Source organism: Bufo bufo, chromosome 5 (assembly GCF_905171765.1).
Source record: "Bufo bufo chromosome 5, aBufBuf1.1, whole genome shotgun sequence".
Lineage (NCBI taxonomy): Eukaryota > Metazoa > Chordata > Amphibia > Anura > Bufonidae > Bufo > Bufo bufo.
The window spans coordinates 545,881,749-545,909,204 of NC_053393.1; the positions used below are offsets into that span (position 1 = coordinate 545,881,749).

The following is a 27,456-nucleotide window of genomic DNA, read 5'->3' on the forward strand; positions in this document are numbered from 1 at the left end:
AGACAACCACACATAGTCATTCACTCCTAGGTCCGGACCTGGCGACCGTCTCTTATCAGCCATTCATTTGTATTTACCTCCCATATTTTTCAAGTTAGCTTGCACCTTCTGCCATACCGATGAAAGAGATGACGAAAACCGTTCCTCTTCGGGAACCCCAGAAGACCCCCCCCCCTCTTTGAAAGTACAGAATTGGGGATGAAAACCATATGCACCAAGAAATGGTGACTTGCCAGTGGACTCCTGATAATGATTATTTATGGCAAACTCAGCTAACGGTAAGTATGATGACCACAACTCTTGGTTTTCAGACACAAAACATCTTAGATATGTCTCCAGGTTTTGGTTGGTACGCTCAGTCTGTCCATTCGACTGAGGATGGAAAGCTGAGGAAAAGGACAAGTGTAACCCCAAACGGGAACAAAAAGCTTTCCAAAATTTAGAAATAAACTGGGTACCCCAATCCGAAACAACATCGGAGGGGACCCCGTGAAGCTGACGAATACCTGAGCAAGAGTCTTAGCATTAGGTAGTGCGGGTAACGCAATGAAGTGTACCATTTTGCTAAACCTGTCCACTACTACCAAAATAACTGTTTTACCCGCAGACAAAGGTAAGTCAGTGATAAAATCCATTGACAGACGTGTCCATGGTCTATTGGGAATGACGAGTGGTAATAGAGACCCTGCAGGACGTGTATGTGAAACTTTTGCGCGCGCACATGTAGAACAAGAAGACACAAAATCCAATACATCCTGACGCAACCTTGGCCACCAAAAACGACGAGACAATAGCTCCAAGGTTGCTTTACTACCCGGGTGCCCAGCAAGTGCCGAATTATGATGTTCCTTTAATAATGCGAAACGTAGGTTCAACGGTACAAACAATTTCTCTGAGGGGCAAGAGACCGGGGCGTCCCCTTGGGCCTCTAACACCTTCCCCTCCAGAACAGAGTGTACCGCAGAAACAACCACTCCTCTTTGAAGAATGTGCACAGGATCACTCACATTACCCCCTCCAGGGAAACAACGAGATGCTTCAGCCTTGGTATTCTTTGCCCCAGGACGATAGGTAATCACAAAGTTAAACCTGGTAAAAAATAGCGACCACCTAGCCTGTCTAGGGGTGAGACGCTTAGCTGATTCGAGGTACAGAAGGTTTTTGTGGTCCGTAATCACAGTGACGGGGTGGACTGCCCCCTCTAAAAAGTGACGCCACTCCTCAAACGCAAGTTTAATAGCTAATAGTTCCCTATTGACAAAATTGTAGTTCTTTTCTGCTGCAGATAGTTTTTTAGAAAAGAAAGCACAAGGACGCCATTTGCCAGGTGCTGAGGTAAACCTCTCTTTTAGAGAGGAAAAAGCAACTTCAGCGGCGTCAGACCATTTAGAAAAATCAGTCCCCTTCCTAGTCATGTCAGTAAGGGGTTTTACAATAAGTGAATAATTTTTAATGAATTTCCTATAGAAATTCGCGAAGCCCAAGAACCGTTGTAGTGCTTTGAGGTTCTCAGGAAGATCCCAATCTAAAATTGCCTGGACCTTCCTAGGATCCATACGGAAACCTGAAGCAGATAAAAAATAACCTAGGAATTGTATCTCCTGAACGGCGAAGACACATTTTTCAATTTTAGCATATAATTTATTCGTCCGTAGGACCTGCAGTACCTGTCTGACATGCACCTCATGTGTTTTCAGATCAGACTAATAAATTAAAATATCATCTAGGTATATTACCACAAACCTGCCGATTAGATGACTAAAAATGTCATTAACGAAATGTTGAAAGACGGCAGGAGCATTGGTCAGACTGAAAGGCATAACTAGATTTTCATAATGCCCCCCAGGGGTGTTAAAAGCTGTCTTCCACTCATCCCCCTCCTTAATACGAATCAGATTGTAGGCCCCCCTAAGATCAAGTTTGGAGAACCACCTAGCACCCGCAATCTGGTTAAACAGGTCAGGAATGAGAGGAAGAGGGTATGGGTCTCGGATGGTTATCCGATTTAATTCGCGAAAATCTAGGCAAGGACGCAGGCCCCCATCTTTCTTTTTAACGAAGAAAAACCCTGCAGCCACGGGTGAAGAAGAGGGTCTGATGTGTCCCTTAGCCAAGGTCTCGGAGATATAATCTTTCATGGCTTGTCTCTCTGGACCCGAAAGATTATATAACCTGGTCTTGGGTAATTTTGCGCCGGGAATAAGGTTAACCGGGCAATCATAAGGACGATGAGGTGGTAACTTCTGACAACCCTTTTCAGAAAAAACATCCTCAAAATCCGAAATAAATGTAGGTAGGGTAGTTATGGAGGCGACTAAGCAATTGCTATTTAAGCAATTTTCTCTGCACAGCTCACTCCACTCCAATATCTCCCTGGCCTGCCAATCCACCACTGGATTGTGCGCTACCAACCAGGGAAGGCCCAGCACTACTGGAGTGGGAAGCCCCTCCAGAACATAACCTGAAAGCATCTCGTTATGGTGGTCCCCTACCCGAAGGTGTAAATTATGAACAATGTGGGTGAGGTTTCTCTGAGACAGGGGAGCAGAATCAATAGCGAATATGGGAATGGGTCTCTGTAAAGTACAGAGAGACAAACCCAAAGTGCGGGCAAAATGGGCATCTATCAAATTTACCCCTGCTCCACTGTCTAGAAAGAAAGAAATAGTCTCCGTCTTATCACCAAAAACAATAACCGCTGGCAACACAAATTGCGATGTACGTATGGAGGAAACGTATACCCCCCGGCTGACATCCTCCACACAGCCTGGGGTTAGTAGTTTTCCGACGGTCTTTTGTTTCTGAGGAAAGAAGGACAGACATTAATGAAATGACCCCTCTCCCCACAAAAAAAACAAACCCAACGCCTACGGCGAGCCTCAGGAGGACGGACCTGACGAGTAGTTCCTCCTAGCTGCATAGGCTCGTCTAAGTCCGTACAGACTAACTGCTGCTTGGGAGGGGTTACCAATTGCTCCGGTTTTTTCAACCTGTCCCTAAGGCGTCTATCTATTCGGATAGAAAGGGACATAACCGCATCAAGGGAAAAGGGGGTCTCATATAATGCAAGCGCATCCTTAACCCTTTCGGATAACCCAGAGCAGAACTGACTCCTGAGAGCCGGGTCGTTCCATTGGGTATCCGTAGCCCACCTACGGAATTCAGAGCAATACTCCTCTACCGGCCGCTCTCCTTGTAAGAGTCTCCGTAAGCTTGATTCAGCCAGTGCGACTCGGTCAGGGTCGTCATATATGAGACCCAAGGCCCCGAAAAACTCATCCACTGACCGAAGAGCCTGGGAATCAGTAGGTAAAGAGAACGCCCAGGACTGCGGGTCCCCCTGCAGCGGGGAAATAACAACCCCCACCCGCTGTTCTTCATTACCAGAGGAGTAAGGGCGCAGTTTAAAATATAATTTACAGGCCTCACGGAATGTCAAAAACTTGTTCCTTTCCCCAGAAAATCTGTCAGGGAGAGGGACCTTGGGTTCCGCAACAACCTGGTTACCAGTAGCAACCGCTGGGCTTGCAGTCAGTTGCAATCGCTGCTGTTGCTGGAGGACCGACGCCTTCAAACCTGCCACCTCCAAAGACAGGCCATGAAATTGTTTGGACAGAGCAGCAATTTGATCCATACTGGATTCTAAGTAGGTAAAAAAAAATGTTTTTTTTTAAATTTTATTTTTACCTACACAAAATAAGGGCCAGATATAATGTAATGACCGGCGTCACGCACAGGGAGGAAAAAGGGAAAGCCCTGTCCAATGGAGAGGGAAAGGTGGTGACCCCTAACTCACCTTGCGGCTGGCACCTGACTGCCCTGACGTCCCTAGACGGGTTCCTCACCCGTGCGGCGATCACGTGCCTAAACCCTGGCTTTCCCTAAAATGAGCCCTATATAGTGAACGGGCCGGTGGGATCGCTAGTCCGCACCACTGTCACTAAGAGGGAAACACCAGGGAGAGGACAGACAAAACAGACAAACACATACACCCAGGTGGGTGACCACAATAGACCACAAAGGTCCAACAGGGATCCGGAGGGTAGCGTTCTGGACCAACTACCAGAGAACGCAGCAACACAGCTCCAGAGGGTCAGAATAGATGTCCAGGCAGGAAGCTCTATATCTGGCAACCAGAGAAGTGTGAGAGGGGAATATAAGGAGGTTGGGAGTGCTGGACAAGAAACAGCTGAGGAGAAGGAGCTACGGATCCCTGAGTGAGCCAAAAGGGTTTGCAAAGCAAACCCAGAAAGCTACCATAAGGAAACAGCCCTATCTTACATAGAGCGTGCAGCCAACCGCTGCGACTTCCTGACCCCGGGTATAACGGAGTCAGGCGTGGTTCTTGACACCCTCGTGACAGTGTGGTACAAAAAGCTGGCCGTACACATTGTACAGGTGGCAATGTGCAATGCGTACGTGATATTTCAATCTTCAGGCCACACAGGAACTTTCCTTCAGTTCCAAGAGGTGGTTATCAAGGCCCTAATTTTTCAAAGCCAGGCCGGGGAGGGTCCCAGTACTTCTGGAAGTCATGGTGCCCGTGTTGTACCAGGGCAACATTTTCCAGGTCAAGTTCCCCAGACAGCAAGGAAGGGAAGGACCCAAAAGAGATGCAGGGTGTGTTCCAAAAGGGGATAAGGAAAGACACAATTTACCACTGCGAAACCTGCCCTGAAAAACCCGGCCTGTGCATGCAGGAGTGCTTCAGAATCTGCCACTCATCCATGGAGTATTCATTTAATTTCATCCATGATGTACTCTTTAGTTTTACCACTTTATATCTCAGATTTATTTCACATGGCTTACATATCCACTTTTCACCAACCACTACATATTCATTTCTGTGAAACATCTGTTAGGTCAAAAGTACCCTTTCCACCACTTAAAATGTTTGTACAGGGGTGCTCTTTCCAAAATGCGGTCACTTCTTGAGGTTTTTTATTTCTGGGGACCTCAGGAAATGTATTTAATGCGACATGGAACCTAAAATACATATCTGTTTATTCAGGCCTGCAAAAAACTGTTTTTTGCACTTTGCCTCTAGAGCCCTGCTATGCGCCAATACGGCAGGCTACAAGCACATATGGGGTGTTTGCAAAAAGGGGAGAAAATGGGGAACATATACTGGGGTGCATTTTCTCCTTTAACCCCTTGTGAAAATTTTTTGGGGGTCTGCTAGTTTCCCCCCCCCCCCTACAAATATGTGCTTTGAAATGCTTTCCAAGTATTTCTGTCTTCTGTGAGACACCTGTTAGCTGAAAAGTGCCCTTTCTACCACTTAAAATGTTGTTCGTACGGGGGTACTCTTTCCAAAATGGGGTCACTTGTTGGGGTTTTACATTTCTGCGGACCTCAGGAATTCATTTAATGCGACATGGCACCTAAAATCCATGTCTGCCAATTCAGGTCAGCAAAATCCATATTTAGCTGTTTGACTCTAGAGCCCTACCATGCGCCCATACATAATTTTTTGAGCACATATGGGGTGTTGCCGTATTCGGGTGGAAATGGGGAACAAAACTTGGGGTGCATTTTGTCCTGTTACCCTTTGTGAAAGTGAAAAATGTGGGTGTAAAGCAACTTTTTCTGGAAAAAATGTAAATTTTTCATTTTCACAGCCAAGCGTTTCCTAATTCTGTGAAACGCCTGATGGGTCAAAGTGCTCACTACACACCTTGAAATATTCCTTGAGGGGTATAGTTTCCGGAATGGGGTCACTCTTTGGGGGTTTCCACTGTAGGGCCACCTCAGGGTGTCTTCATAAGCAACATAGCTCCCAATTACCATTCCAGCTAAATGCGCTCTCCTAACGCCATATGGTGCTCCTTCCATGCTTAAGCATGCTGTGTGCGCCCATTCATCAGTTTTTGAGCACATATGGGGTGTTGGTGTATGCGGGGGGAAATGGGGAACAAAATATGGGATGCATTTTGTCCTGTTACCCCTTGTGAAAATAAAAAATGTTGGTATAAAACAACTTTTTCTGGGGGTTTCCACTCTAGGGGTACCTCAGAGTGTGTTCAATTGCAAGATGGCGCCTGTCTATTATTCCGGAGAAATCTGCCTTCCAGAAGCCATTTGGTGCTCCTTTCCTTCTGACCCCTGTGGTACGCCCATATAGCAGTGTACAAGCACCTATGGGAATTGCTGTAATCAGAAGAAAATGGGCAACAAATTAGGGGGTACATTTTATCATGTCCCCCCTTGTAAGAGTGAAAAAATTGGGCCTAAAGACTGTAATTTTTTATTTTCACAGCCAATTCCATGAATCACCTTTGAGGACAAAGTTCTCACTACACATCTTGAAATATTCCTTGAGGGGTGTAGTTTCCAGAATGGTGTCACTTTTTGGGGGTTTCCACTCTAGGGGTACCTCAGGGTGTCTTCATATGCGACATAGCTCCCAAAATCCAATCCTGCAAAACCTGTCCTCCAAAAGCAAATGGCGCTACTTCCCTTTTGAACCCTGCCATACATCCATACATCATTTTTTGAGCTCATATAGGGTGTTGGCGTATTCGGGGGGAACTGGGGAACAAAATGTGGGGTGCATTTTGTTACCCCTTGTGATAGTGAAAAATGTGGGTGTAAAACAACTTTTTCTGGAAATTTTTTTAATTTTTCATTTTCACAGCCAAGCATTTCCTAATTCTGTGAAATGCCTGATGGGTCAAAGTGCTCACTACACACCTTGAAATATTCCTTAAGGGGTGTAGTTTCCGGAATGGGGTCACTTTTTGGAGGTTTCCACTGTAGGGCCACCTCATGGTGTCTTCACATGCGACATAGCTCTCAATTACCATTCCAGCTAAATCCGCTCTCCAAAAGCCATATGGTGCTCGTTCCACTCTGAAGCCTGCTGTGAGCCCATACATCAGTTTACGACCACATATGGGGTGTTTCTGTAAACTCCTGATTCCGGATAAAATATTTAGAGTTTTGTTTGGCTGTTAACCCTTGATGTGTTGCAGAAAAAATCAATTAAAATTTTAAATCTGCTAAAAAAAGTGAAATTTTGAAATTTCATTCCCATTTTCATTTAATTCTCGCGGGGCACCTAAAGGGTTAGCAAAGTTTGTAAAATCTGTTTTTAATACCTTGAGGGGTGTAGTTTTTAAAATGGGGTAATTTATGGGTGGTTTCTAATATGTAAGCCCCAGAAAGTGACTTCATAACTGAACTGGTACTGTAAAAATTGGGGTTTGCAAATGTTCTAAAAATTTTAAGATTTTCTTCTAAACTTCTAAGCCTTCTAAGGTCCCAAAAAATAAAATGTCATTTTCAAAATGATCCAAACATGAAGTAGACATATGGGGATTGTAAAGTAATAACTTTTTTTGGAGGTATTACTATCTATTATAAAAGTAGAGAAATTGAAATTCGGAAATTTGCAAATGTTTAAAAATTTTTGGTAAATTTGGTATTTTTTTATAAATAAAAATGACATTTTTTTGACTTAATTTTACCACTGTCATGAAGTACAATATGTGACGAGAAAACAGTCTCAGAATGGCCTGGATAAATTTTAAGCGTTTTAAAGTTATTACCACATAAAGTGACACATGTCAGATTTGCTAAAAAATGACCTGGTCCTTAAGGTGAAAAATGGCAGGTCCTTAAGGGTTAAGAACATAATTTTACATTTCGAGCACTGGGCATTATCTGATTGTCTGTGGCTTTTTCTTTATCTATTGAGTCCAGTAGTTCATTGCATGCAATATACCTAATATTGTTGTTGGGCTGCGCCCTGTACATGATATTTTTGTCTGCTATAAAATACAATTGAAAATCTAAAAGAATAATAAATAAATAAATACAAAGATGACATTTATGTTAGAGACCGTAGCACTGGGGTATTACATATAGAAATATATTTATACTGCCAGCACCACTTAGGGATGGATGTAAACAGGAATTACAGTAATATACATACATATCATAGCATGACATATTGCAAATACCCATACGTATACAGGGCCCCACTACTGATACGGAGTGGGACACTGCAATAACATTTGCATTTAACTATAGTTCCAAAGTCTTACAAGACCAATATGCTGCTTGGAAGATAGTTTTAGAATTGTTTGTGGATCCTAAAGTCATTAAACTTTTTGGGGATTTTAAGAAATTTTTCATTAAATTTCTGCCTCTTCCATTTTGCAGACTTTCCGCAGACACCACAATGGACCTGAAAGCTCTCCTACAGTTGCTGATCTTAATGTCTGTTGTAAGAGTCGCCCACTTCTCTAAATCATCTTACAAGGGTCGATATATGGCATCTGTCTTCTCAGACCTGACTTCGAAGGAGATGACCTCAGTTCAGACTTTCCTCGTGGACCAGAAGCAGCTGAACCTAGTCCCGATCAGAAGTCACTTTGGCAAAAACTCAATCTTCATGATGGAGCTCAACTTGCCAAAGAAGCAGGATGTCCTGAACTTTTTAGATTACAACGGCCCTAAACCTAAAAGAGAGGCCAAAGTGGTCATCATCTTCGGGGACCAGGTCAAACCCAACATCACAGAATATATTGTCGGCCCCCTCACCCACCCATATTATTACCGACCACTAACCACTAAAGGGAACAAGCACATAAGATTTGAGTCGCGGCCTATGACCTATATGGAATATAATAAATTTCAAAAACGTCTGCTGGAGCTCATCAATGAGTTAGACCACATCTTAGTGGAGTCCTCCGGTTTCTCCTTCAACAACTGCTCATCACGTTGTCTTCGCTTCACAGACATTGACCCTTGGGGCTTAAAATCTGGAGAACGTCGCTCATGGATGATAGTCCAGAAGGACGTAGAAGGGTTCTTCCTACACCCAATTGGAATTGAGATCCTCCTCAATCATCGCTCTCTCAACCCTAAAGAGTGGACCATTGAGAAGATCTGGTATAACGGCCAATACTTTGATAGTGTCAAGGAGCTAGTCCGTAAGTATGAGAAGAATGAACTACCTAAGCTACCACTATCAGATGACAGTCAAGATACTTATTCCACCTTCATGCCCCGTGGGAAATTTAAGACAAAAACAGATAGATCTGGTCCAAGTATATGTGAACCCCAAGGGAAACGTTACCAAGTTCTGGGCAACTATGTTGAGTACACTGGCTGGAGCTTTGCTTACCGGATCTGTCCATCGGCTGGCCTCCAGATATTTGATATCCAGTATAATAATGAGAGGATAGCCTATGAGGTGAGCATACAGGAGGCCATAGCCTTCTATAGTGGGGCCACGCCCGCTGGTATGCAAACAAAGTACATTGACTCTAGTTGGGGGTTGGGCACAGAACATTATGAGCTGGCAAAAGGAATCGACTGCCCTGAGGGAGCCACCTACCAGGATCTCTACAGTTACTATGACACGGACAAACCGTTGCAATATAAGAATGCATTGTGCATCTTTGAGCAGCCCACAGCGATACCCTTACGGAGACATTTCGACATCAACGACAACGGGGGTTACAATTTTTATGCTGGGATGGAAAACCAAGTCCTGGTGGTGAGGACAACGTCCACCGTCTATAACTATGACTATATCTGGGACTTTCTGTTCTACCAAAATGGAGTGATAGAGGTTAAAATGAGCGCCACAGGGTACATCCATGCCACTTTTTTCACCCCTGATGGCCTCCAGTTTGGAAACAGGGTCCAAAGCCATGTTCTGGGGAACCTCCATACACACTTGGTCAACTATAAGGTGGACCTGGACATTGCAGGTAAGAGATTCCAGCAGATGGGAACTACAAATTAGGATAAATGCTTGGATTTAAAATTGTGTAATGCAAAAAAATCTCTTCTCCAACTTGGAAACAGTGAGCTAGCTGCTGTTGACAGATCTGTTCATACTGTGTCTCGAGTTATTTTAGTACATAAGTTTGTAACAGCTAAATTCTCTCTGCAGTCCACTTCTGTATCATCCAAGAGCCAAAAGAAGCAGCTGACCAGCATACTGATGGTTTCCATATTACAATATTGTTTTTCCAGCATACAAATTAAGTAAAAAAAAGTAATCATAATACAATATACAGATCTAGTTATGTTGTATCAGATACAGAGCTACACTACCTGAAATGAGTCTCCATAAAAAGTCATGTGACCTCCTAGGTTAGTCCACACTTTGGTGACCTCTAACTTACATACAGTAAACCCTTGCCTTACACAAGATTATCAAGATCGACCACCCGTGCCCCAAACCTATCCTGCTACTAAATGCGTGTCACTCTATAGATACACTGTATTGTATATTTGTTGTGGACATTACCGTGCAAAGGGGCATTTCTAAAGACGATAATAACATAAAGAAACAATAAGGCAGAAAAATCCACAAAATCATACAAATACCTCAAAATTGATTAAATAGTCATGAATTACATTCAAAATCAGAATAAAATAGAGAGTACAAGGGGTAAGATGGGAACAACCCGCATAATCAGAAAGCAACCCCTAAACAACTACAGCGCAATGTGGTGCAAAATGTATCTAGAATAATCCCAAAATCACATCGAAAAATTACCGGATTATAACAGTTCCAACATATCTGGTCGTCTATAATCCTGTAATAATATTGACGCTCAATATGCCAGAAGTTTATGAAACAAAGGAATATTTTCACCAAATCCAGAGATCTTTTGCCCAGTATAAACTTTGCAGAATGGCCACAGGACAAACTCCTAAAATTAAAATAATGCCGCGAGCAAATGGAGGAGGTAAATATGATGAAATTTTTATTTCTGTAAATTTTACACTGCATTTTAACTATCGGATGCCGCAATCATGTATTTCTTTTTTTAATTCGGCAAAGCAACCAAATCGAATTTTGAAGAACCCGCTCATCTCTAGTCATAGCCGGCATAATCTGGTGATTTTTCTATGTGATTTTGGGATAATTTTTTATATAAATTGCGCCACATTGTTCTATAATTGTATTGGGGTTGCATTCTGTTCATGCGGGTTTATTCCATCCTACTCCTCGTGCTGCTATTTCTCATCTATTTAAGGCCTCCTGCATGCGACCGTATCCATTTTGTGGTCCGCAAGCCACCGATCTACAAAATACAGATAGCGTCCGTGTTCATCCCGTAATTTTCTCTGCACCCCCTGTAGAAATGGTTATTTTTGTCCACAAAATGGACAAGATTAAAGGGGTTGTCCATGATTAAAAAACATGGCTGCCTTCTTCCAAAAATGGCACCACCCCTGTCCAGAGGTTGTGTGTAGTATTGCATTTATGCCCTATTGCAGGCATGCTCAACCTGCGGCCCTCCAGCTGTTGCAAAACATCAACTCCCCGTGTACCGGGGTGGGCTCCCCAGGATACAGCAAAGTCACGAACGAGGAAAGCAACTCCGACACCAGTTTTGCCGAAACTGTATTTTACTTAAACGTGGCAAAAAAACCACAACCACAGATGCTGGTTACCCACAAATAAATTTACATACAACCAGCCAGGGGGCTGAGACCCTTGTGCTGTACAGCGCGGCGCTCTCCGTTGGATGCTGGAGGTTAAAACTGTGAATTTACCTACTGGCAGGCACAAATAGACCAGCCACCACTTATGTGTTATTACCCTAGAGTCACCCTGATCACTTGCCGGAATGCCAGATCTGGCATTAATTTACATTGAAGTGTATTAGTGCCAGATCCGGCATTAATGTATAATTATTAAATATGGGGACCATTATATTTAATAATTATACAGAGGGTCCATAATAATAATAATACTTTAGTGGGGGCCATTATAATACAGAGGGGTCATTATATAAAATACAGAGAGGCCATTATAATAATACAGAGGGGCAATAATAATAATAATAATAATACAGAGGGGCCATTATAATAATACAGAGGGGGCCATAATAATACTACAGTAGGGGCCATTCTAATAATACAGAGGGGGCATTCTGTATTATTATAATGGCGCCCTCTGTAGTATTATTATGCACCCTCTGTATAATTATTGTAATAATTGCCTCCTTTATCTTCTGTTAAAACCCACCCCCCCCCCCCCTCCATAGTGCCCCCAGTGCGGCCCTCCCTAGGGTACTTGAATAAAAAATATATATATATATACTCGCCTCTCTTCCTCACTCTATCACCACTTCTGCGCCGCGTCATCACGTCATCTCGCAAGACCTGACGCAGGAGGTCACGGTGAGGTAATCATCATCTCCTGCACTGCCAATTGGCCTGAAGCCTGTAAGGCACAACAGAGGGTACGGGAGCCATAGGCTTCCATCACCCTAATTTTACTGCCTGCTGCCTGGCGCCCCCTGCAATTTGGCACCCAGGGCTATGCCCCCCCCCCCCCCCCACACACACCACTATACTACTGCTGTGGGGACACACCAGCATTGGGCCTGGTTGTCCTATGCAGAGTTATAAGTTCAGGAGCACTGGGGGCGTCAGGCACATCCCTAAACTGGAAAAAGCTGCTTGCCGCTCAACACTTTCCCGGGGAGGCAAACTTGCAGCGACGGAGCCTCTGTGGGTATTGGGGCAGGGACAACCCACCATTCCCTCTATACTCTGAGGAGCAGGAGGAACAGTCAACTCACAGTCTTCGATATTGAGGCATCGTACATGCACACACCCATCCTTCACAATAGCGAGGGTCTGGGCTACCAGTGGGCAGGAACCTAGGCAATCCACAGGGAGGAAATTCTCAGAGCGCTACGTATATCTTCCTCTTCGTCCTCCACCTTGGCCTCCTCAGCCAGTACCAATTCATCTTTTTTAGGGCAGAACCACATTCCTTACCATCAGAGGTACAGGAACAGGGGTGGCGAAAACCAGATACAGATGACCTACAAGTCATAAATCTTTTATCATGCATCTTGACCAGTACAGAGATCACTCTATTAAAAAGAGGCCTTAAGTAGCACAAATTTTTCAAACATTCAAACAGACAAACATGTGATGACCTGGGGATCGGTTAGAGCGATTTCGCCAATCTACAGGTCTTCATGGACCTATGGGAAGAGGGTTCCCGTAATACAGGGGAGGGTCCATTTACTAACCTTTGCCTGGGCAGTACCAAAATGCCTCCACCACTTAACTTTGAGTATATTGACCTATTTCTCCAGCTAGTCACCTCCGAGCTTGAAAATCCTAATATAAAATATCCCTCTAACTATAATCTGACGAGAGACAAGAGGGAGGCTTTAAAATAACTTGAGAGAGACAAGTCAATTATCATAAAGCCATCTGATAAATGTGAAAATCTAGTAATCCTCGACCACGAGAAGTATCAGAAAATGTGCCTGGATATTCTGAGAGATCGGGCAAGATACTGCACATTATCAACAGATCCCACTATCTCGTTCTTGACTGAATTAGAAACCATCCTAAAAAAGGGGATTACTCAGAGTTATAAATGAGGCAGAATACAACTTCATACTTCCCAAGACACCCCAATTGGCAACCTTTTATGGACTGCCTAAAGTCCATAAGGGACTGAACCCCTTAAAGGGATGCCCCATTGTTTCAGGCCTGAATCCAGTGACACAAAATTGTGGTCTGCATTTGGATAAAGTTCTCAGACAGTTTGTTTTGGCCCTGCTGGCATACACTCGTGACACAATGGATTTTTTTTTGAAAAATTGAAACCCTCACTATTGATCCGTCATGCCTTCTCGCCAGTATAGACGTTGAATCGCTGTATAGCTCAATTCCACATGAGAAGGGCCTTGCAGTTGTGGCGTATTATCTAAGTATGAGGGGGACACAATTTGGAGCCCACAACCACTTCATCCTGTCACTATTGAAATTTATTCTTACTCATAACTTCTTGCTCAACTCCCGTCTCTACCACCAGCTCAGGGGGACTGCGATGGGGAGCCCTTGTGCCCACACATATGCTAATCTCTTCCTGGGCTGGTGGGAAGATACCTCCCATAAGGGTGTTGTCTAAGTGAACCCCTTGATTCTTCACAGTACCCTTGATGGTGGGGATAGACTTTCCCGAGGGGAACACCAGGTCGCTACCTCTTGAGGAGGGTAGGCACACAAGGCAGCTGGTCCAGGCGGACCAGGAGGTATCTGGGAAAGGTACCAGAAGTACAAGCGTAGTGAGGCAGGCAAAGTCGTTACCAGGAGCAACAGTGCAGGACGGAAGGATGAGGCAGAGGCGTAGTCAGACAGGCAAAAGGTCAGGGCAGGCGGCACAGGTATAGGTCAGGCAATCCGGGTCGGCAACAGGAGAGTCAAGGCAAGCAGGCAGGGATCAGACGGTTTGCAGAATCCAGGAACAAAGTACAAGTCAGGAACACACTTGAGTATCAGGATCTTTAGCAAAACACAAAGACCTTGACACTGAGGCATCTGGGAAGGGGGCTGAGCCACTTATATATGCGCATGAGGGCTAGGGTTGGTCAGCGAGGTCACATGACCTAACCCATAAAACCCAGGAAGTGACACGCGCCGACCCTTAAGGAAGTGCTGCAAAAACAAGCCGCAAACATGCTGTGGCCAGGGCTGAGATGAAACCGTGGAGCGGATCTTCAAAACCACAGCACCTACACAAACAGAGCCCAGAGCTGCAGCGGTCAATGGGAAGCTCTGGCCACAGATCACCGCTGAGCACGGCGCCCGGGACCGTGGTGGTAAGCAGGTGAACAGCAGCGCACAGCAGCCGCTGTTACAGTCCTCACGGTCCCCAGCAGTACAGTCCTGCACAGCAGAGTCCTGAGGGCCCGGCTGCTGCACCGCAACATTCTGGTAGGAGTCCACAGTCCATCTGCACAGTGCTGCCCCCTGACGCTTGTGGTGACTGCACTGCTACTACAGGGTTACCTTCTGGTAGATGTCCACTGTCCTCCTGCAGAGTGCTGGATGCTGGGACTTGTAGTGCCGTGCAAGGAACTACTGCAGGTGTTTGCTGGTGCTGGATGCTTGCTGCCCCTCTATACAAGCTTCCTTCTTTAAAGGAGAAACTTGCTGGGTGCAGTAAAGCTTTTACATGGGACTGCGGGGGCACCATCTTGAAAAAATTCTGAATCAAAGCGCTGCTGGTTCCTGTAAGTTTCTCCAACTGGTCCCAGATAGTGTTGAGCGAACTTTGTTTTTTAAGTTCTGCGTCCAAAGTTCGGGCTCGGGTTATCGAAGAATCCTGTTATGGATTCCAAATTCCACTATGGTCCGTGGTAGCGGAATCCATATCAGGATTCTTCAATAACCCGAACTTTGGACTCAGAACTTAAAAAAACAAGTTCGCTCAACACTGGTCCCAGATGTTCTAAGACCGAGTCCATCTCCTTTACAGTGTCAGCGAGCTGTATGGCCAGGGAGCTTAGCTTGCGGTCATGCAGCTCCTGGCGGTCAGGGTTTGCTGCCTTCAGCTTGTACATGCAGACAATCTGTTTGTGAAGCTGCAGTTTCTCTTTCTTCAGAGTCTCCATTCTCTGCACCAGTGCTGGGATCTCATCAGCCAGGCTGAGCTCAGGTGGGCGCTCTCCCCCTCTAGCAGACTGTCCAGTGCTGGGATCTCATCAGCCAGGCTGAGCTCAGGTGGGCGCTCTCCCCCTCTAGCAGACTGTCCAGTGCTGGGATCTCATCAGCCAGGCTGAGCTCAGGTGGGCGCTCTCCCCCTCTAGCAGACTGTCCATTGCTGGGATCTCATCGGCCAGGCAGAGCTCAGGTGGGCGCTCTCCCCCTCTAGCAGACTGTCCATTGCTGGGATCTCATCAGCCAGGCAGAGCTCAGGTGGGCGCTCTCCCCCTCTAGCAGACTGTCCATTGCTGGGATCTCATCGGCCAGGCAGAGCTCAGGTGGGCGCTCTCCCCCTCTAGCAGACTGTCCATTGCTGGGATCTCATCGGCCAGGCAGAGCTCAGGTGGGCGCTCTCCCCCTCTAGCAGACTGTCCAGTGCTGGGATCTCATCAGCCAGGCAGAGCTCAGGTGGGCGCTCTCCCCCTCTAGCAGACTGTCCATTGCTGGGATCTCATCAGCCAGGCAGAGCTCAGGTGGGCGCTCTCCCCCTCTAGCAGACTGTCCAGTGCTGGGATCTCATCAGCCAGGCAGAGCTCAGGTGGGCGCTCTCCCCCTCTAGCAGACTGTCCATTGCTGGGATCTCATCGGCCAGGCAGAGCTCAGGTGGGCGCTCTCCCCCTCTAGCAGACTGTCCATTGCTGGGATCTCATCGGCCAGGCAGAGCTCAGGTGGGCGCTCTCCCCCTCTAGCAGACTGTCCATTGCTGGGATCTCATCGGCCAGGCAGAGCTCAGGTGGGCGCTCTCCCCCTCTAGCAGACTGTCCAGTGCTGGGATCTCATCAGCCAGGCAGAGCTCAGGTGGGCGCTCTCCCCCTCTAGCAGACTGTCCATTGCTGGGATCTCATCAGCCAGGCAGAGCTCAGGTGGGCGCTCTCCCCCTCTAGCAGACTGTCCATTGCTGGGTATTGCAGGCTGTGGACTCACAGGATGGCCTCTCACAGGTGTTGTAGTTGTTGTTCTGCTTGTGTCCAGACCAAGCCTCTGCACTGTTGGTAATGAAACTTGTGGCTTTGGACTTGCTGCGGCTGCAGTCACTGCGGTGGGTGCACAATCTCCAGATTGGGGACCGGCTCCCAAGTTTTTTCCAGTGGCTGCACCTTGAAACCTTCCTGCTTTTCCATCTTTGGTCTCCACAACATTTCTTGCAACTTTCTTGCAGCTGCTCCCAGATCTTGTATGGTCACTCTGTATCAGGACATTTTAGTTTCAGGTGTTGCTGTATAGTGTGTTTCTCTAGAGAAGTTCTTCTGTCTGCATGGAGTAGGGATGGGCTGCAATGGAGTCTGCTTCACCTCCTGCAAACTCTGCTGGCCTCTTGCTTCAGAATATTCCTGCACTGTGGTTTTGCTGTCACTATTTCCTTCAGGACGCTGCACATTCACACTGGTAGGTGGATTCATCACACTCTTACTGCTTCTTTCTTTTCTGCTATTACTTTCTTCCCATCCTGGCTTCTTACTGCACTGGGACTGCTGAAAACATGACTGGGACTGCTGACAACATGACGGCTGACATTCTGCTCATTCATCTTCTTCAGAAGGACTTTGGGATTTTCATCCACAGATTGAGAGGACTGGGAATTGTTTCCCAGAATAGGCCTTGGAGCCTGAGCCATGGTTGAGGAACATCCCTACCCAGGGTTTCCCCTCCCTGGGCTTCCTCCAGACATGAGCAGAACCACCAACACACGTCCTCACAGCTAGGAGGCAGTATTATAGTAGTTATATTCTTGTACATAGGAGGCAGTATTATAGTAGTTATATTCCTGTACATAGGAGCAGTATTATAGTCGTTATATTCTTGTACATAGGAGCAGTATTATAGTAGTTATATTCTTGTACATAGGAGCAGTATTATAATAGTTATATTCTTGTACATAGGAGGCAGTATTATAGTAGTTATATTCTTGTACATAGGAACAGTATTATAGTAGTTATATTCTTGTACATAGGAGCAGTATTATAGTAGTTATATTCTTGTACATAGGAGGCAGTATTATAGTAGTTATATTCCTGTATATAGGAGCAGTATTATAGTAGTTATATTCTTGTACATAGGAGGCAGTATTATAGTAGTTATATTCTTCTACATGAGGCAGTATTATAGTAGTTATATTCTTGTACATAGGAGCTGTATTATAGTAGTTATATTCTTGTACATAGGAGCAGTATTATAGTAGTTATATTCTTGTACATAGGAGCAGTATTATAGTAGTTATATTCTTGTACATAGGAGCAGTATTATAGTAGTTATATTCTTGTACATAGGAGCAGTATTATAGTAGTTATATTCTTGTACATAGGAGCAGTATTATAATAGTTATATTCTTGTACATAGGAGGCAGTATTATAGTAGTTATATTCTTGTACATAGGAGCAGTATTATAGTAGTTATATTCTTGTACATAGGAGGCAGTATTATAGTAGTTATATTCTTGTACATAGGAGCAGTATTATAGTAGTTATATTCTTGTACATAGGAGCAGTATTATAGTAGTTATATTCTTGTACATAGGAGCAGTATTATAGTAGTTATATTCTTGTACATAGGAGCAGTATTATAATAGTTATATTCTTGTACATAGGAGGCAGTATTATAGTAGTTATATTCTTGTACATAGGAGCAGTATTATAGTAGTTATATTCTTGTACATAGGAGGCAGTATTATAGTAGTTATATTCTTGTACATAGGAGGCAGTATTATAGTAGTTATATTCTTCTACATGAGGCAGTATTATAGTAGTTATATTCTTGTACATAGGAGCTGTATTATAGTAGTTATATTCTTGTACATAGGAGCAGTATTATAGTAGTTATATTCTTGTACATAGGAGCAGTATTATAGTAGTTATATTCTTGTACATAGGAGCAGTATTATAGTAGTTATATTCTTGTACATAGGAGCAGTATTATAGTAGTTATATTCTTGTACATAGGAGCAGTATTATAATAGTTATATTCTTGTACATAGGAGCAGTATTATAGTAGTTATAGTCTTGTACATAGGAGCAGTATTATAGTAGTTATATTCTTGTACATAGGAGCAGTATTATAGTAGTTATATTCTTTGAAAATTCTCTTTTTATTGAAAAGTATATTGAAAATACATACTACAACATTATGCAGTGACATATACAAAGTGGTTGATATCGTACATTGCTTTGAGTATACATAACAGCTTGAAGGACTGTAGATATGGACCTAAACAGAATTCCGTATATAAATAACGGGACAATACTAATTTCCCATTTTTCACATATAGACAGAATAATCATATCCCATTATACAAGTATTATGCAAAGGTTACAGATGCATCTTACCAGTATATAAAGGTCTTGTAGTATGACTGGTGAACATAAAGACGCAGAAATAGAGGAAAAAGGGGAGGGGAAGGATATGGGGATAGGGACAAGGAATAGGAGGGAGGGAAGGATAAAGAGGAATAACCAAAAACAACAATCCATCCATGACACTCGTTCGTATGCAGCATATTAGATATCTAAAGTGCATATTGAATGTATTCATATTCACAGGTATTATTTTGTCAGTGACTCAGACATGGTCTAGAACGCGTACCATTAATGCGCATATATACCCTCTACCCGTGAGCTCATAATGTACCTCTACTAGCAGACCCGTGTGCTGTCTGACTATTCGGAGGGTCATCCCTAAACATGAGCCAGGGTGTCCAAAGCTTCACATATTTATTGTGATTCCTGTCCTCCCAACTCGCCAGTTCCTCCATACGACAGATATGGTCCACCTTGTTCAGCCATGCCTCCACAGTGGGGGGTTCTGTACTCAACCAGTGCTGCGGGATGAGCAGCCTTGCCGCCTGGAGTAATTGGGTGGTTAAGCATCTTTTTGAGGGAGAGAAAGAGGGAGTCGGGAGCCACAGGAGCACAAGAGTAGGGGGCACCTCCACAACTACATGTGTTATTTTCTGAATGGTGGATAAGACACCTTCCCAGAATGGACGGATCCTAGGACAAGACCAGAAGATGTGAGACAGAGTACCTGTATCCTCCAGACACCTCCAGCATTTATCGTCCTGTCTCATACCCCTGATAAACATCTGCTTTGGAGTCATATACCACTGGGTGAGGACTTTGTATGTGTGTTCCTGTATCCTGGTACACCTTGAGAAACCGTGGGAGTGCGCATGTATCCTCATAATGTCAGTCTCATTCAGTTCCACCTCAAGTTCAGCAGCCCAATGCCTCAGGTATTGCGGTGTTCCAGGGGAGCGGGGAGTAACCAAAGCCAAGTAACACAGAGAGATCAGTTTACGTGGGATGGACTCAAATGTTAAAAGTTTCTCAAACCAAGACTGTGTAGGTTTATGTCTATTACTCTCTATTAGTGGTCTGGAGACTGAGTTAAGTTCAATCAGTTCTAGAAAATTACACTTTTTTATAAGGTTGTGTAGTGGGTGTTGATCAGATAAGTCCCCCGAGGTCGCCCCCAGGAATTCCTCTGTTGTAAACTTGCGTAGTTTATGCCAGGTCGTAGCTATTTGTTTGGTATTCGGTCGTATAGTGAAAGGAAGAAGATCCGCTGGCATAGATGGAGAGGGGTTATTTAGGAGGTTAAGTTTGCCATTTAACTGTTGAATTACTGAGGCGGTTCCCCTAAGCAGAACTTGCGACCTAAGATTAGAAGTAGTAAGACCCCAGAGGCCCGCCCTCTGGACAGATGAAAGTTGGGCAAGTTCTAAGTCGCATCCCCAAGTCTGGTATTTAGTGGCATGTAGCTGAATCCATCTTTTTAAATGAATCGCCTGATAGTATAGATGTGCGTCTGGTAACCCAAACCCCCCCGTGCTCCTCCCCTGTATCAGCCTGCTATGGGCCAGTCTAGCGGATTTCCCACCCCAAAGGAACGTTCTAAATAACCTCCTGACCTGACAAAAGAAGGACATAGGGATAAAAACGGGCAACATTTGCATCACATACAGGAGCCTGGGCATGATGAAGGCCTTCAGAAGGTTCTTTCTACCCATCCAAGAGACATATGGGATTTTAAGCGAGTGAAGCTGCTTCTGTATATCATTTAAGAGGGGTTTAAAGTTCAAACTGAAAGTTTGGTCCAAATCTGCTGGTAATTTAATTCCTAAGTAGGAAAGATGAGAACCCTGCCAGATAAACGGGGTTGTGCCTTTTAAAGAGGAAATAATTTTGCTTGGCGCTGAGACGTTCATCGCCTCTGACTTTGTATAATTAACTTTAAAGTTAGAGATCCTCCCATATAATTCGAAAAGGGATAGAAGATGCGGAAAGGCCTCGACAGGGTTTGTGAGCATAACCAGTAGGTCATCCGCATAAGCGGCATTTATAAATTCTACAGAACTATCCCTAATTTTGAGACCCTTTATACCGGGGTGTTCTCTTATAGCTTGCAATAATGTCTCCATTACCATGACGTACAGTGTAGGTGACAGAGGACAGCCTTGACGAGTCCCATTTGTAATCGGGAACGATTGGGATAATGTACCATTTACCCTTATACGTGCACTAGGTTCATGGTAGAGGGACATGATGGCAGTTTGGAATTGCTCTGGAATGCCAAGTTTATGTAGGGTTTTCCTCATGTAGCTCCAGCTCACTCTGTCAAAGGCCTTTTCCGCATCCACACCCAAAAGGACCAGTGAGGCCTTCTCTTTCTTAGCTAATTGCATTGCTGAGAGAACCCTACAGGAGTTTTGATTTCCCTCTCGTCCAGGCACAAACCCGGCTTGGTCCGGGTGAATTAGTTTCGGCAGAAGGGGAGCAAGGCGGGAAGCCAGCAACTTTGCCCATACTTTAACGTCTACGTTGAGAAGCGATATCGGCCTATAACTGCCGCATTGGTTAGGATCTTTACCTGCTTTTGGGAGAATTGTGACCGTCGCTTCCAGGGATTGCCTATAGAGAACAGAACCATTTAATAGGGAATTACACCAAGTGGCCATACGAGGGGTTAGGACAGATGATAATTTTTTATAATACCCCACAGAAAACCCATCAGGTCCAGGGCATTTCCCCATTGGCATGGAGCTCAGAATATTTGATATTTCCTCTATTGTGACTGGGGCAAGGAGTTTTTCCCTATCTTTGGTCTCCAGTTTGGGCAGATTGAGGTTCCCCAAGAACTTGTCAGCAGCCTCTTCTATATTAGCTTCTGTGTCGTCATCTGGGCATTTGAGCCCATAAAGCTGACTATAGAACTTATGGAATTCTTTCGCAATATCTGAAGTTTTATGTAATAGCCTGCCATCTTTATCTTTAATTCCAGCTATATAGGAAGCATCTTTTTTCTGCTTAAGGAGCGAAGCCATAAGCCTCGTCCCTTTGTCTCCATGAGCATAAAAACGGAACTGGGCATATTGGTAGGATTTGGCCTGGTGATAGTTAAGGTGATCTTTTAATTTTTTCCTAGTTAGTGTTAGTTCTTGTTGGGCCTCTATAGTTCTGGATTTTTTGTGCAGAGATTCTAGAGCTGAGATCTTCTCTAGTAATGTATGAAATGTTTTTTGTCTTTCCTTCTTTTTCCGACTACCCAGGGCAATCAGCTCCCCTCTGATGACCGCTTTATGCGTCTCCCAGACAGTCGTGACAGAGACGTCATCCGTGGTGTTCTCCCTAAAGAAGTGCTGTAACTTAGCTTCTATGTCTCTCATTCCCTCCACATCATCCAGCAGAGTCTCATTTAACCTCCATTGTCGAGATTGCTGAGGTAATTCAGAGAACACCACGGATGTCGTGACAGGAGCGTGATCTGATACTGTCATAGGATCAATGGTGGAGTTACTCACCAGTTCAGCGTGAGCGTCAGAGATGAAAATATAGTCTAGCCTGGAATAGACCTTGTGCGCGGCTGAGAAGAACGTGTAATCTAAGTCAGTGGGATGAGTCAGGCGCCAAGTGTCCAGTAAATGGGCCCTTGCTAGATGCTTATTAATCCTGCCAATAGCCGCTTGGGTCAACTGTGAGGAATGATCTGAAGCGTCTACTAGTGGGTTTAGGGCCACATTAAGATCCCCCCTATTAAACAAATGCCCTCTGCAAAGGAAGTAAATTTAGTCAATGTAGTCTTCAACCATAGGCCCTGACCCCGGTTAGGACTGTATAGACTAGCCAGTGTTACCAGCACGGTCCCAATTTTACCTTTTACGAACATAAAACGTCCCTCTGGGTCGGTCAAGGATGAGACAAGGGAGAAGGGAACCCTCCTGGATATGGCAATCCCCGCGCCCCTGGAAGCCTTGGCATGAGAGCTGATGAACCACTGATTAAAGTAGGACTGGGAGAGTTTAGGAACATGGCCGAGCTTAAGGTGCAGCTCTTGGAAAAAACAGACATCCGTGCGTCTCTTCTTTAGAAGTCTGATCACCTGTGAGCGCTTTTGGGGGGTATTAAAACCCCGTACATTGAATGTAGTGCAGTTAACTGCAGCCATCAGTGTAATGATATACACATGTGCGTGCATATAATAACATACGTGAGCATGGACAGGGAAACAGGGGGAACAAACAGGGGAACGCCTTGTCCTGGACAAGGTCCTTTGATCCCTTTAGCCAGAATTTTGTTAATAAAAGCAAAATATGTAATCCTGCAAGCAAAAGGGGGTCAAAGGAAATAAGAGAACTCCGTGCGGGAGCACAGGAACCACCGGTGACAAGGTGGGAGCAGGCCGACATAGTGTCAGACAGTACTGCTCCTGGCCACAAATCAGGGGTCCCACCCCCACAAAGTGTGCTGAACATAGTATGCGTGTGTGAACATAGCCACTCCTATAACTGCCTGACAGAATCTGGCTATACATATCAGGGAATCACAGTATACTGTGTGCACCTACTAACTGACAACCTGAGAGAATGCATTACTTATATAACCTCTATGGTAGTCGCCCATAACAACATGAAGTGAATGCAGCTTCCACCCTCCACATAGGGAGCAATGACGTCCTCCATCTTAAATGCGCTCCTATAACATATTGAACATTAACTGAGGAGCTTGCAATCTAACAGCCCACATACGACCTGTGGAGAATGTTCAGGTGATTCTTTGCTTTGCTCCTTTTCTTGATGGCACCTTCGACCATCTGGAACTATCAGGGAGTTCTGGGAGCGGGACGCCAGTGTCCGCTGAGGGCAGCCATGATGGGATATCTTGTGGCGTGGTGTTGAGCAGCTCCCACGCCGCCGGCAGATCACTGGGGGTCCGGATCGTGCACCTCTTTCCTTCCCTGGAAAATGTGAGGCCAAATGGAAAAAGCCACTTAAAGGGGATCTTTCTCTGGCGCAGAATCTCGGTGACAGGCCGCAGGATTCTTCTTTTATTCAGGGTTGAAGGTGCGAGATCCTGGAATAGCAGAATCTTGGCTCCATCATGCTTTAGATCTCCCTTCTCCCTGGCCGCTTTAAAAATCGCAGCGGTATCTACGTACCGCAAGAGTCCGCAGACCACATCACGAGGGGGTTCTCCCTCCCTGGGTTTAGGCCGCAGAGAGCGATGGATGCGCTCGATTGTGACTGCAGATGCACCTTCAGGGCCCAGCAGGGATGTGAAAATGGCTGCCGCTGCTGCAGGAAGCTCCTCATGTGACACTGCTTCTGGCAAGCCTCTGAAGCGCACGTTTTTGCGCCTGCTTCTATTTTCCTGATCTTCAATCAGGGCATATGCATGATCCAGGGAAGACAGGTAAGCAGAGCTGTTATCTCCAATCGCACGGGTGTAATTCAGGATGGCCCCCTGTGTATCTTCAAGCCTCTCCACTCTATGGCCGATGTGCTTAATGTCCCCCTTTATCTCAGTGAGCTCCTGCATCACCGGCTGTATCACTGACAGGAGGGCCTGTTGTAGGAACCTCTTTGAGATAGGTTCAGCAGCTTCAGCCTGCGATCCCTGGGAGCTCTCAGTAGCCGGGCTGTCTGCTCTCTCAGCCTCCTCCATGCTGTCATCAGGGTCAGGCGGCGCCATCTTAGGTCTCTCTGTTACTGGAGCTGCAGGCCGCTTGTTAAAGTATTTCTCCATCTCAGAGGGACCCCGATCTTGCTTGAGGGGTTCAGGTCTTTCTTTGGGCAGGTATTTGCCGATTTTCCCCATATTTGTGCAGTTAAGAAGCGAAATAAACCACTTTGTGAGGCAAAGAAGAGGAGAGCTCTCCTCACATGCAGCCGGTCAGGAAGCTGGTCAAGCTCCGCCCCCCTATAGTAGTTATATTCTTGTACATAGGAGCAGTATTATAGTAGTTATATTCTTGTACATAGGAGGCAGTATTATAGTAGTTATATTCTTGTACATAGGAGCAGTATTATAGTAGTTATATTCCTGTACATAGGAGCAGTATTATAGTAGTTATATTCTTGTACATAGGAGGCAGTATTATAGCAGTTATATTCTTGTACATAGGAGCAGTATTATAGTAGTTATATTCTTGTACATAGGAGGCAGTATTATAGTAGTTATATTCTTGTACATAGGAGCAGTATTATAGTAGTTATATTCCTGTACATAGGAGCAGTATTATAGTAGTTATATTCCTGTACATAGGAGCAGTATTATAGTAGTTATATTCTTGTACCTAGGAGCCGTATTATAGTAGTTATATTCTTGTACATAGGAGCAGTATTATAGTAGTTATATTCTTGTACATAGGATGAAGTATTATAGTAGTTATATTCCTGTACATAGGAGCAGTATTATAGTAGTTATATTCTTGTACCTAGGAGCCGTATTATAGTAGTTATATTCTTGTACATAGGAGCAGTATTATAGTAGTTATATTCTTGTACATAGGATGAAGTATTATAGTAGTTATATTCCTGTACATAGGAGCAGTATTATAGTAGTTATAGTCTTGTACCTAGGAGCAGTGTTATAGTAGTTATATTCTTGTACATAGGAGCGGTATTATAGTAGTTATATTCTTGTACATAGGAGGTAGTATTATAGTAGTTATATTCTTGTACATAGGAGGCAGTATTATAGTAGTTATATTCTTGTACATAGGAGCAGTATTATAGTAGTTATATTCTTGTCCATAGGAGAGGATAGACGTGTGCTGTTGAGCTCCCTGCAGGGAGGGGGCATGGCTTCTGACCCAGGTGGAGGGGAGGGGAGCTGGGCTGATGATCCTGGGAAAGCCCAGAGCTTGGAGTGTGGCCTGCAGCATGGAGATCTTGGAAGTGATGATCTGGAAGTGGTGGCTGGTGAGTCAACTGAATCTTGTAGTGCTTCTGGATTTAGTACAACTGTGACAAAGACAAGTTTATTTAAACTGGAAAGGCGCATTTCTAAGTTAAGAGATGAGATAAAGACAGAGGCTGATCCCAAGAAAAAGCTGATGAAGTATGAATGCCTGGATGACTGCACACGTGAACTGGATATATTAAAAGATAAACTAGATAAAGGTAAAAACACAATACCTAAAGTGGAAAGCTGGGCAATGGAGAAAAAGAGGGGGGCCAGAGCCCAGAATGTGAAGATGAAAGAAATCATAGAAATAAAAAAGAAAGATTATAGCAATGTGCATAATATGGTGAAGCAAGGACACCCTCAGAGATGTGTGGGTGCAGCGCCTGGAGGGTCACTGCTTTCAGGGTCACTATGTATGGGGTCTGAGCAGTCAGTCTCTGAAAATGCTGGGAATACTATAGAGCAAAGTGAGCCATCCAACAAGGAGTTAATTGCAGTGGACTCAGCTTGTAGCTCTGCTGAAGTGAATGAGAGCAGCAATCCTGTGTGTGAGCAGGAGACTGCTTCATGTATGGACATTGTGGATGGGACCCCGCTAAGTGCTGTGGAGGAGACCCCGCTCAGTGCTGTGGAGGAGACCCTGCTCAGTGCTGTGGGGGAGACCCTGCTCAGTGCTGTGGGGGAGACCCTGCTCAGTGCTGTGGGGGAGACCCTGCTCAGTGCTGTGGAGGAGACCCTGCTCAGTGCTGTGGAGGAGACCCCGCTAGGTGCTGTGGAGGAGACCCCGCTCAGTGCTGTGATTGAGACCCCACTCAGTGCTGTGATTGAGACCCCGCTCAGTGCTGTGATTGAGACCCTGCTCAGTGCTGTGGATGAGACCCCGCTCGATCAGCTTTCAGAGGAGACGACTACACAGACTGGAGCAGACATGGAGGTCAGTATACAGGACCCCCAGCCGTCCACAGTGACAGGTACACAGCAGTCTGGAGCAGACACAGGTGGATCTGCAGGACAATCTGGAGTCAGTAAGCCTGTAGAGGAGAGGCCCAGCACTGATCCTCCTGCTGACCGTCCACAATTCAGGAGACTGTTCTCCAATGTTACAAGTCCGGCTAACCCTCCACCTCAGAGAAGGAACGCTGTACGGATTAAGTATACGGGTCCAGAAGATAGCCTCCCCTCCAGACTGTACATAGGGAAAGTTCTTCTGAAGGACTTTATGAAATTTAAGGCCTCTGAGGTGTACGCCCTGATCCATATCCCCTCCAGCAGGATCTATGACATCAGCTTTAAGCTTCAGTATGATCTGGACTTATTCTGGAACATATACAATGACACGAAGGAGCAGTCAATCTGGGAGCATCTACAGGTGATCCAGCTGTCCAAGCCTCAGGTAGTGAAGGCCACCATCTTGTTCCAGTCTGAGGTGGTGGTGCTGGCAGATCTGGAGCATTGGCTGAGCAGACAGTGTCTGGTGAAGAGTCATCCGGAAAAAATCTATGATGAGGAAGACATCTGGAATGGCGGATACACCGTGATGGTACAACTAGCGCAGAACAATGGTGTGACCAGACATCTGCCGCACTCCTTCTACCTGGGCTCAGAGAGAGGGATATGCTACTACCCCGGTCAGCCGCGACTGTGTCACAGATGTGGGGGCAGGCATCTCGCCATCAACTGCTCCCGTATAAAGTGCTCATTTTGTGGACAGTTTGGTCATTCAAAGGACGACTGTACAGGTCCGGTCATCTGTAACCTGTGTTTAGGATCTGGTCATACGTTC

General features: G+C 45.1%; 1 protein-coding gene across 1 annotated transcript in view; it reads left to right on the plus strand.

Moving 5' to 3' along the window:
* Positions 1-27,456, plus strand: part of LOC121000742 (amiloride-sensitive amine oxidase [copper-containing]-like) — a 49,191-nt gene that overhangs the window by 14,658 nt on the left and 7,077 nt on the right. The window contains exon 2 of the mRNA XM_040431365.1: positions 8,167-9,725. Coding sequence (XP_040287299.1) covers positions 8,186-9,725 — 1,540 coding nt within the window. The 5' untranslated portion in view covers positions 8,167-8,185. The remainder of the gene's footprint in view (positions 1-8,166; positions 9,726-27,456) is intronic.